General features: G+C 32.6%; 1 protein-coding gene across 1 annotated transcript in view; it reads left to right on the plus strand.

Moving 5' to 3' along the window:
• The window catches only part of LOC122529408 (5-hydroxytryptamine receptor 1-like), a 154778-nt gene that overhangs the window by 100305 nt on the left and 41545 nt on the right, over window positions 1-12928 (plus strand). The window contains exons 4-6 of the mRNA XM_043655518.1: window positions 1431-1726; window positions 5281-5524; window positions 10962-11174. Coding sequence (XP_043511453.1) covers window positions 1431-1726; window positions 5281-5524; window positions 10962-11174 — 753 coding nt within the window. The remainder of the gene's footprint in view (window positions 1-1430; window positions 1727-5280; window positions 5525-10961; window positions 11175-12928) is intronic.

A 12928-nucleotide genomic window follows, 5' to 3' on the forward strand; every position in this document is an offset into this window, starting at 1 on the left:
AGAGCGTGTCGGCTCGAAAAATCCCGCGTGTTTCATGTCTGTTTTTCCAGATACCTGTGCAAGTCTCTCCTTTCGTTGAGACTGGAGAACGCTTGTTTAATTGTTGTAATTATTCGTTGTGAATATTAACGGCGCGTGTTTGTTCATCGTCGAATAACACACTTCGAATATTTTTGCGAATGGATCGGTAAATCGAGTGCGTTTTAACACGATGAAGGATGGACGATGTGTAGAGTAAGCGTTTCGATGAGCGTTATAAATTGCGAGTTTCGTTTCAGATTGTAAATATCATATGCTGGCTTTTATTATTGCTTCTGCGATGATAATATCAATCCTGGCTAAATCATAAATCGTTCCCATTTGAAATTGACATCTTTAAAACAGGGCTTCTCAAAGTGAGGGGCTACGACATCGTGTCACGTAACTAAATTTGGAGGCCACGAAAATTTTAACAAAACTGAAAGATCGGTATGAATATCTGGCTTTGTCTTTAGTATATTTGCTACCAATGAATTCAGTCAAATGAATTTCCTTCGTGATCCATTATCGTAGCAAATATTTCAATTCGTATTCCTACTTTATACATCCAGAGTCGCGGCATCATATGAGGATCACGCAACTAAATTTAAAGGTCACGGAAATTTTAGCAAAACTAAATGATTGGTATGAAATATTCGTCTTTGATACGTGATAAATTTATATATTGCCACGTGTACCAAAGAATAAATTTTCTTCGTGACTTAAACCTCTTGCGCTGGAATGACGGTGCCACGCGCGTCGAGAATCTTTTGTCCCGAAATTGCAATATTTTCTCAGTTTTAAGTATATTTAAGTAAAACAACATAGGCAAAACAAATAATAAATTTATTACTTCTCAATAATTTCTATCCAGTGATGTCGTAGTACCGACGAGTTCAAAAAGAAAGCGTCGAATTATTGTATACAGTTTGGTCACTCGTTATGGTCCGCAATCGGTTGCCAGCGCAATTGGTTAACCTCTTGCGCTGGAATGACGGTGCCACGCGCGTCGAGAATATTTTTACCCCAAGTTGCAACATTTTCCCAATTCCAAGTATATTTAAATGTGACCGTGGCAAAACAAATGATAAATTTATTACTTCTTCACTTCTATTTCTATCAAATAACACAATACCGACGAGTTCAAAGGAAACAGATAGCGACGAATTAACGTATACGGTTCGGTCACTCGTTACGGTCCGCGAACCAATTGCCAGCGCAAGGGCGGTTAATATCATTTCATTCAGATTCCTCGTTTCTATATACCCAGTGTTATATACGCGAGAATATTTGGCTGAAGGCAGAGAAAAAAAAAAAAAACCTTTCAAAGCAGAAAAGTTTGAGAAGCCCTTTGAAGTTTAAAAAAAAGATACGACTTGTCTTTACAGCTGAAGGATTTCGTTTGTCCACAGGCAATACTAATCGCGTTGGTGCTCGGCAGCATCATTGTCGGGACTGTGATCGGGAACATTCTGGTCTGCGTAGCCGTGTTCCTCGTTAGGAAGCTGCGAAGGCCCTGCAACTATCTGCTGGTTAGCCTCGCAGTTAGCGATCTGTGCGTCGCTCTTCTGGTAATGCCGATGGCGTTGCTCTACGAGATCTCTGGTAATTGGTCCTTCGGTGCAATTATGTGCGACCTTTGGGTTAGCTTCGACGTGCTTAGCTGCACGGCCAGCATCCTGAATCTCTGTATGATCTCCGTGGACCGGTGAGTAGCCTCCCTCCGTGACCAGAAATTTCCAGCGAAAATCGGGTTTTCCGACGACGATCGAGATCTGAATCTCGTTTGAGTGAAACTGAATTATCCAATTACCGTGCGATTCGATCGAATTTCGCGCCGATTGTTGCTACTGATTCGCGATAAATGAAATAGCACGCGGATGCAATACAATGAAAGTGTTAACAGTGTCGTTGTGTTAGTCGGTGTCCGCTAGCATCTAGTTTGAGTATATAATCGATGCAATTAAATATCTGTTTATTCGATGTATGAACATGTAATATAATTACAATATGTATTAAACAGTATCATGCCATGAATTATAGGTAACTACACGTACTGTTTAATAAGTGTTTGATCAATTAAATTTATTTATTCGGGCATAATGTATAATTATAAATGTAACTTCGCGAAAATGTGAAGCGCAATTACATGGAAATGTTGTTCGATCAACTCTCGAATGTAATAGCATCGTTGGAGATGATTGTAGTAATTTACGTTGGATAACTAAAATTTTGGATATTCAATTCACGTTTCGCATTCTCTCTGATAAATTCAAAATTTCCGTTGTATTAATCTGAAATTAAAAGTTTCATCCACGGTGTAAAATATGGTGTAAACTACAAATGTGAAATTCGTCGACAAACAATGGAGAATCTGATGAAAACTTGTCAAGGAGTTTTGATTATTTTCACTCGATTATATAATGCTTCATTTATCTTTAACAACAATAATACTTAATTAATCTTTATCTGTGCGTGTTATTTCAATCTCTGTCGTAAATGCATTCCACCGTAATTAGGTTCGCAATTTAACATTAACAAAGTGAAATCTCGGAGCAAGTGAGCGAGTGAGTAAATGAAATTTGAAATTGCAGGTGGAAGCATATTTTAAAGTAAAATTTCGGAGCCGACTATTTCGCGGGGATTATCATACGATGATTCAATATACGTAGTCCGATCAAAGAGAGATCGTATTTATATTTCATTTGACGACGAAACATTTATCAACGGTGAATTTAAAGGATGAGAACTTCCGTGCTATCAGCAATGCAGATCGAAATGAGAGAATGCTCAGTCTTCTCATTTCGCAGTGAACGCAGGCAGATACGATTTCTATAGTATTGTGTTTCAGTGTCTCTAATCCCATTGTTTCCTTCAACTTCTTCGTGCACAATGCAAAAATAGACGCGACACGAATTTGTTACATAACTCTCACCTCCCGTTGCATTATCCCTATTGAAATCTGAATAACAATGATTGTTAAAAGTTGTGCTACAATTACATTTATTTTCTCCTATTCGGAGCTTCGTCGATCGATTATTTCATTCATGGTATTAATGGTATTGTCGACGTTCAATATCTTAAAGTAGAACGTCAAAAGTACAGGTCAGAGAATATAATGGAATATTAATACCGTAAATGGAAAGATCTCGATCGGCTCGTATTCCCTTGGACAATATGAATTCGTAGTTAATTTCTTATTCACTTTCTTGTTAAGGTCAATTGGCAGTAGTTGCTATTTGCGCAGATTTGTATTTTTGAAAATATAATACATGTGAAAAAAGTAGAATTGCTTTCATTTGTTAAATATCGTTTTTTAGTTTCAAAGCCTATTGAGGCATCAAGAAATTTTCATTTTTATTTAGCAATCTTAGCTTGCATATCTTTTTATTCAATACGTTGATTTTATTTTCGTTGGAACTGTTCAAAAATAATATTCGTGATAGCCATTTAGTCTGCGTATTATGAAATGAAATCTTCCAACGCTCACTGTCGCAATTTCTCTTTAAAAATAAATTTATCAAAACGTATTGATATATTATATAAAGTAAATAATTATATTTGTATAATTATATACTAACAAATTGTAAAATTATATATTATACATAATACATAATAAATTATAAAATTATAAATTATACATGATAAATTATAAAAATAAATACAGTAATTATATATTAAATTATATGTAATAAATTATAAAAATAAATACAGTAATTATATATTAAATTATGAAAATAAATACAGTAATTATGTACTAAATTATACATAATAAATTATAAAAATAAATACAATAAAAATTAAAATTATATATTATATATTAAAATTATGTAGTTTAATATATAATTTTCATGTATAATATATAATTTTAATTTTTATTGTATTAGTTACTGTATTTATTTTTATAATTTATTATGTATAATTTAGTATACAATTACTGCATTTATTTTTATAATTTATTATATATATAATTTAATATATAATTACTGTATTTATTTTTATAATTTATTATGCATAATTTATAATTTTATAATTACGTATAATATGTATTCACGGTAATCGCACAAACACGTTATACAACATACACTACGGTAGATACAACAACAGAAAAAAGAAAACAGCAAAACCACTCGACCATAATGCTTCTGGCTACAAACGAAAGTAGGGTACGACTTCTGATTCCAAGAATTTACGCACACGTTCGTCGAACGAGTAACACAGGGAGTAATCTAACAACCTCGTGACATGTATTTTCTTTACACTTTGCACGAGTCAACGTCCTTGTCGCAAGGTGTGTGTAATTCGAAGAAAACACATGGCGAAGAGAGAGTAAGAGCAAAATAAAGAGCGGAACGGCTCAGGGACATGTCGAGGCTCGTTGTATTTACCCCTCGGACTTGGTCGAGTGAGGACGCGACGCGATCAGACGCAGAAATTTCTCGTACACTTTGTTTCAATCTATCCAAATTCTCGCGAAATTTATTCGATTATTTGCAAGGTACGATATGCTTTTGCGTAACGTGTTTAAGCGTCGTTAGCAACGCGAGAATTTAATAAAAAAAGGTCAGAGGACTTTGATCCACTTACTCGTGTACTTGAACGTGATGTCAACTAGGTAAAGTTATTACAGAATTTACCTCGCTCTTTCCTAGATTTATAAAAGTCACCCATATCTATAGTCTAGCGACGCAAGAATTTAATAAGAAAAGAAAAAAATTTAAAAGTACCACCGTAAAATTCTGATGCTTAAGCTTAATTAACATTAAATTGTCATGAAATTTATCTTCTAGTTTGAAATATACAATAAAATTGTCCGAACTGTCCGAAAATTGTCCGACGACCAATAGCTAGAAATTTAACAAAACAAGTCACAAACCTTAACCAATCATAAAATCTTGTTCTAAACTTAAATACGTAAAAATTCGTTTCCCTTTCCTTTAATATAATACATCGAAATTACCCAGTTTATAGGATTTAAATAGTCGCAGGTAACTTAATTCCGAGCATAAAAGATTGAAGAGTATCTCAACCCTTGACTGGTTAATCTTCGTTCATTGGACTCCATCATAAAATAAATTACTCGGCTTTGGAATTTTATACTTTTCAATTTTATTTCTATTATTTTATTACCTATCACTGAGATGAATAAAATCCGGATAAAATCCTAAAGATATCGTAAATTAATATGGCGTCGTAATAGATGTTAGCGATACATTAGAATATAATAGCTGAGAGTAAGGCTTTCTGTTTTGACTGTTGCAGGTTCTGTGCCATAACCAAACCGCTGAAGTACGGGGTGAAAAGGACACCGCGACGTATGATCGTTTACGTGAGTCTCGTTTGGTTGGGAGCGGCTTGCATCAGTCTGCCACCGTTGTTGATCATGGGCAACGAGCATACTTACTCCGAGACCGGTCCGTCTCACTGCGTCGTCTGCCAGAATTTCTTCTATCAGATCTACGCCACACTCGGAAGCTTCTACATACCTCTGTTCGTGATGATTCAAGTATGTATCTCATTTTACCTTGTCTCTGCACCAAACATTCTTGCGACAGTTTCACTCGTTCATTATTGAGCTCGACAAGCCGATTTCCCGTCGTCGTACAAAAAATCGCCTAAGTACGTGTCGATTCGTTTCGTTAAGTATCTCATTATGTTAATACACACGCGTTATATATATTTAAAGTCGTGTATTAAAAATTCCAGCTATGTTTTATACACGGCGTGAACGTGTACCACGGAAATTATTGTTAAATATACTCGAAAGTATAGTTCTTTCTCACCTTCTTTGGGAAGAATTCCACTTTTTCTTTCCTCTCAAAGTAAAACGTTTAAATCGCTGAGTATCAAAAAGTCGTATCGCTGCAGTTTCAAATTTCCAATGAATATAGAAATGTAATATCAAATGTAAATATGATTTAATAATATGTAATTAAATGCAAGTTGTGCGAGTAATAAAAAAAAAAAATTACACAATGATCAAACACAATGTTAAGTCATACGTAACATTCGTAGAATTTAATTTCGTTTCGTATCAATTTTCCATAGTCCATTTCTTGGTACGCAACCTTTTTTAATTTCCGACCGATCGTTTCACGTTCACGTCGTTTCAGAACTGAAATCAAGAATCAAGAGTCTTCTCTTCTCCTCGATTTTTACAAAATCGTTGAAAATCTGATGCCTCGTCGCGTTATTAACGTTAATAACGAGAGAAAGGAACTCGATGAAAAATTCCTTCTCGCCGTTCCATTTGTTTCGTTGATCCAATATTATCATTCTATGGTGAACTCTGTTCGACTAAAGGGAAATCAATTACTCTCAACCTTCTACGGGTTAATTAAACCGATTGTGAGATTGCAGTTAAGGAACGAAGAAATTCCAATGTGTATATATACTGCAAAAACAACCGTCACACAGTAGTAGTCGTTTCGATTAATTCGACGAAACATCGCGATTACGATAAACGCTCGAGAAAATGTTAAGGGGCTTGTGAATTTATTGTGTATTGGGTAGCTGTAACAGAAAGCCATTCGGTGAAGTTTCTTTGCGATAAGATAAAAGAAAACATTCTAGTCGAATTGATTATAACCTTAGAATTAATGAAACTGTAGTTGCAAACGCGGTTCCATGTTTAATAAAATTTTATATAAATTATATAAAATATGAAATATATAAAATATGAAACATATACAATATATATTATATAAAATATATAAAATATGAAAATAAAAATATATATTATATATTACATATATATATATATTATATAAAAATAATATTTATATTAATAAAATATATATTATATATATTATATAAAATATATAAAATATGTTTAATTATACATGTCGATTCTAACGATTAAATATAAAAATGTTAAATATATAATATATAATATATTATAATATATTAATATACAAATTGATTAAATTATGAAACCATGGCATATTTATTATAATCGAAGGTAATACGCGTTACACGTTACAATAAAATGAAATAAAGTAACGAAAAAGACTAAAATGAAGTAATTTATTTATAAAGTACTTTATAAAGTACTGCGATGAAATCTCCAATAAAAGTTTCTTTTTTTTTCCTCTGTAATGACGAAGGACAGTTCACGAAGTTTCGATAGTTTCCCAACAGAGAGTGAGAGGGTTGATTTATGAACAGCTGGTTCGATTTAGAGTTAACGCAAGTTAAAAATTATAACCATCACTACCGATACTCCGTAGACAGTCCACTTTCTAATATATTAATCAAGCATCGTTAGATCATGATAAATAATTTCGTAGTCAGGTGATATATTGTTAAATTCCAATGACCCTCTAATCACTATACACCACCGCGGCGTCTCAATGAATTTAAGATATTGTATTTAAGGTTGTACGATGTATTAGGTTGCTTCGACGCGAGAATATATTCGAGCCTTACTGTAATTAATTAATATTAATTGCTGTTTCATTGGTGGTGGTGTATTTATTAAATTATTACCTCGAGGACACGATGGGATAAAGTTTAGTAGGCGAGTTAAATTGTCAGTAAATTACTCTCTTAATGTCCCGAAGCACTCCAGCATTCTCGAAGAATAATTGATATTAGAACCAAGTCTCGGGCCAAGAATCGAAATATACTTTTAAATTCGAATTTAAGGACGAACTTCGCAGATCTCTTCGGACAGATTCATTCTGAACTTGGTAGTTGAAAGCACTTTAAAACCGACTGTCACGAATTTCCTTGGTCGCAGTTTTCCAAAGCTTAAATATCAACATCTTAGACATTTAATAAATGGATCTTTTTCGTAACAAATAAAACACGAGGGAACACAGGAGCTGCGCTATTGTCTTTTTCGTGCAACAAATTTTAGAAAATTGAAGTTAACACTAGAACTAGCGGACTGAAGCATAAAACTTCCATCAGAGACATTAAATTAGCTTGCATAAATTTTCATTTATACATTTTACGAAAAATCATTTATATCTCTGAAAATGTACTGTCTTGTATCTGCAAAATTTCCAACAAAAATTATAAATTTGCTATGTCCATTAGATCAATAAGATTTCGAAAAGAATTTAACTTTTACAAAGAACGTCGAGCTGCACTAACCGTCTGAGATTAATAACCATTTCCAAATTATCGAATTATTCAATAGGCACGTACTTATTTCCATAATGGACTTGCTAGAACAAAATTATCGTCAAAGCAGATTGCACTTACAAAAATACAAAAAAAGAAAAAACATAGAATCACAAAAATATATGCGAGTCCATTCCATAGGATAAAATCATCGAGTCCGGGCCAACGAAAATAAAATAAAATAAAATGGTCGTCACGCTGGCCGCGAATGATTAATTGATCGATCGATCGAAAGATATACGATTCCTTTCTCGAAAAACAGCCTCCGAAACTCTTTCATTTACGAAGAAAAAAAGAAGAAAAAAAAATATTGCGTCCCTCTTTGAAAACCGAACAACTCTCGTTAACAAAGTTTCCCACGTTTTGCGAAAACAAACGGAGATATTTAACGGTGGTAATAGTCCGGTAGCCTGTGCGGTACAGAGACAAAGCGGTCGGACGAGTTTCTATTAAAGGGAACAGAAAATCGTTAATGTCGCGATTTTTCGCCGTAAGGGGTATTGACTTTTCGACGTGGGGTTTCGTTGCCACAATTGATTGGAGGGTTGCCGTGCGGCGAACGCAAATCCCATGGAAATAATTGGTGGGAAACATTGGTTGTAACAAGCACGCGGAAAATAAACGATCGTGCATACTTTCGCGGTCGTGGTGTTGTCGAGCGTTAACGCGAATTGACATAATAACAGTTAAATAATTGCCGAGTCGGTCGTGGCCGGTCAGCCGCACATGCGACAGTTTTATTGCCATCCGCCTCTTTAATTAATGCAACGTAAAGTGTAACGCCAACGGTGTGTGTTTCCCTGTGTGGAATAAAACCGACGTTTTTAATTATTTAAGCGCAATAACAGCCCGTTAGCGCAGTTACGGTGCGGTGCAAAACGATCAATTAACGTTACGTGTTTAGCACAGTGTTTAAACGTACGGTTGATCACGAAGGTATTTGAACATCTGCATGTATTATGCGAATGAAATTTATCATACGAACATTATATATATGTGTGTGTGTGTATATATATATATATATATATTTATATACATGCATACATATATATCTTTTTTGAATATATTGTATGAATTATATCAGATCAGATGATATATGGATTTTATATATTTTATATATTATATTTTATATATTATATGTTATATTTTATATATTATATTTTATATTTTATATTATATATATTATATTTTATATTTTATATATTATATTTTATATTATCTATATTATATTTTATATTTTATATATTATAAATTTTATATGTAGGTATACATATATATGTATTGCAATTTCGAACTTGACCAACGTGATCAGAATGACAAGTTGTATCTTTATAATACATGATTATTTATTTCATTTATTCTTTTCATCTCATATTTATTTGATCCTTTATATACTTGTGATATATATGAAAATTGGTACCTTTAACGATATAATAATTCACGTAATATATAATTAATACTATTATTTAATTAAACATATATAATTAATTGATTTAAATAATACAACACTATATACTATATAGAACAATATATATTATGATATGTTATTTGTAATTACAACAGATTATATGTATTATATATGTTATTATATATATATATGGGATCAATTTGAACTACATGTATAAATTATTACGAATATATACATACATGTATCAGGTTCTGTGATAATCACATTGCAAAATGTAGAAAAAATTAGAAATAATTTTAGATTACGATACTCATGTAGGACATTGTGTTCGCATATTTTACAAGAGATTTTCGCCCGAGCCTGCGAAAAAATTCTCCTCGAAAAGTAACGGAGACGCTCGTTTTCACCCGGTATTGAAAACGTTGCGCGAGAATTCATTATTAATCCAACACTGGTATCTCAACTATCCAAAAAATCCGGCAATAGGAATTTTCATCGTGCTTCGCATTCATTCGCGACAGACGGTTCTGACATGCATATATGTACATGTACGTATGTATTGTAGAAATTAATGTATAAATAATATTTATTTAATAACAATGCTGGTGGTTAAACAATGGATAATTAAACAAAGTAATGAACATAGATTAGCAACTAATATACGCGGTCACAACTGAATCGACGCTTTCTCACAATTCAAATCGTCTCTGTTTTTGACTCTCTCCTTTTTCAAAAAGAGAAACACCTCACCTTCCGCTTTTCCCACCGCGTTCATACTTTTTTACTTTTCTTTCCTACGATCAGCAAGTGTTACAGACCGTCTAGCATAATTAAACGCAACTAAAGATAAAAACTAGGTTATTATTATGACTTGACAACGACCTACGATAATGACCTACAATACTATATATATAGAAATAACTTTAGATTGCGATTGAATATAAATTTGACAGACGTGTGTAGGCTATTAATAATTTTTTTCTGAGTACATAAGTCTCTTTGTATAATTATAATAACAAGAACACATAATAATATATATATATATATATATATATATATATATATTATACAAAATCTATTTTTATAAATATAGAATATATATTATATATTAAAAATATATTTTTATAAATATATGTTGTTATAAAATAATTATTATGATATGCATTTATATATAAACATAGGTATATATTATTATAAAATAATTATTATATATATATGCATTTATATATAAACATAGATACATATTATTATAAAATAATTATTATATACACATATATGCATTTATATATAAATATATACATATATTATAAAATAACTATATATTTATTATATTTAGTTTATTTTTATTATATAAAATAGTTATATATATGTGCATTATTTATATATAAATATCTTTTTTTTCCAGGTGTATTACAAAATATTCTGCGCTGCGCGCAGGATAGTGCTCGAGGAACGAAGAGCGCAGAGCCACTTGGAGGCGCACTGCTATCTCGACATAGAGCCGACGGTTCAGCAGCATCAGCCGGCAGCCGTGAATCGTCAATTAAATTCCGACGTGCAGGGTGGCCATGGGAGTCCGCCTGCGAAGCAGCATCGAAGTTCCAGCGCCTCGACTACTGTAAGTACACAGACGAATTCGATACTAGTCGATAGATCGCACATAGGTACAATCTTGATTCGATTCGCGGTCTCGTTGAACACGAGGCCTTGGTTAACTCAGTCATCTCCTCAGCCATCGAAAACTAAACCGTGGATGATGAACTTAGCTAAACCATAAGTTCATCGTAACGTTTACGCGCCAATCGTTTCACTTGCAATAGAAAGGGTCACGTTCGACGAGAGGATTTTTCAGGCGGCATTTAATCTGTGTTGATCGAGAGGAGACGAATGTCTACATTATACAATATGTATGATATTATTGCTGTTAAATTACGCCAGAGTAGAAATTTACTATATAGATCGCTGTTGAAAAATACAAGTCGTACTCGATATTAAAGATATTCGTAATATCCAGTTCGATTGGATAGCATTTTCGCGTATTTGATCTGTTAATCGATTAACACGAAGGGAAATGAATCTTGTTAGGTTTTTCAAATATTTATTATATAATTATGTATATAAGGTATAATCTATTATATAATTATGTATATAATGTATAATTTATTATTTAATTATGTATATAATATATAATATATCTATTATATAATTATGTATATATACAATATCTATTATATAGTTATATACATAATATACAATATCTATTATATAATATAGAATAAATCTATTATATAATATAGGTATTATTATTGCTGTGTGTTAAATTACGTCAAAGTAGAAATTTGCTATAAATCACTGTTGAAAAATATAAATCGTACTCGATATTAAAGATACTCGTAATACAAGTTTCGATCGGAGAGCATTTTCTTTCGTATTTAATCTATTAATCGAGCAATTAATGCAAAAGGAAATGAATCATGTTTCTTTCTTCAACTGATCTGTTATATAATATAGGTATTATTATTGCGTTAACATAGGAGAAACTCACTGTTGAAAAATATAAATCATACTCGATATTAGACATGATAATTGTTTAGTCTGACAGAATGTTCATTTGCTCTTTCTCGTATCAATTTTCCAATTCCATAAATTATTTCCAAGTAATTTGCGAATGAAGAAATTTCTATGGGGTTTTCTATTTCCATTTAGGAGTCTTTCAGTCCCTGAGCCTGGTATAGTGAAACGAGACAGTCGTTGAGAAGTATACTCGAACAGTGAGAGAAATATTTTGATCGATTTCGTTTATCAATATCTGACGTGTATCCCTAATTTTCTTTGCTGTAATAATCGGTATAGCGTTGGCAATCTCGCGAACATCAGAGACGTTGAAAGCTGACGTTCCCAATGAAATGGAAGTGAGTGTTTCTCTTTACGCCGCGGGAATTGAATAGGAACGACAAAGAACGTGTTTTCTTTTTGCCTATTTTATCTAGGTTGCAATACCTTCACTGTCCATCCGCTTTAAACGATCTTCACTCACACGTTCCGCGGAACGATAAAACACTCATTGTCAGTCAAACTGTCCATCCTTCTCTATTGTGCACACACACTGTGCATCATTTTTTTTTTTTCCTTTCTCTTTCATCATATTCGCTGCCTTTAGTTTTAGACAGACGTGATATACACGGCGGTGTAGATCATTTTTTTTTTAAATATTCGTCGAACGGAAATTAAACACAACCTGTGAAAATGAATTAGACAGGCACGATTTAAATTCACATGAAATATTAAATTTATAATGTGAAATGTTTCGTGTAAGAAATAAAGCCACGTGTCGTCTTATTACGCGAACGTAAAAATCATAGCGGTGGAGAG

This window comes from Frieseomelitta varia, unplaced genomic scaffold (assembly GCF_011392965.1).
Source record: "Frieseomelitta varia isolate USP_RPSP 00005682 unplaced genomic scaffold, Fvar_1.2 scaffold_285, whole genome shotgun sequence".
Lineage (NCBI taxonomy): Eukaryota > Metazoa > Arthropoda > Insecta > Hymenoptera > Apidae > Frieseomelitta > Frieseomelitta varia.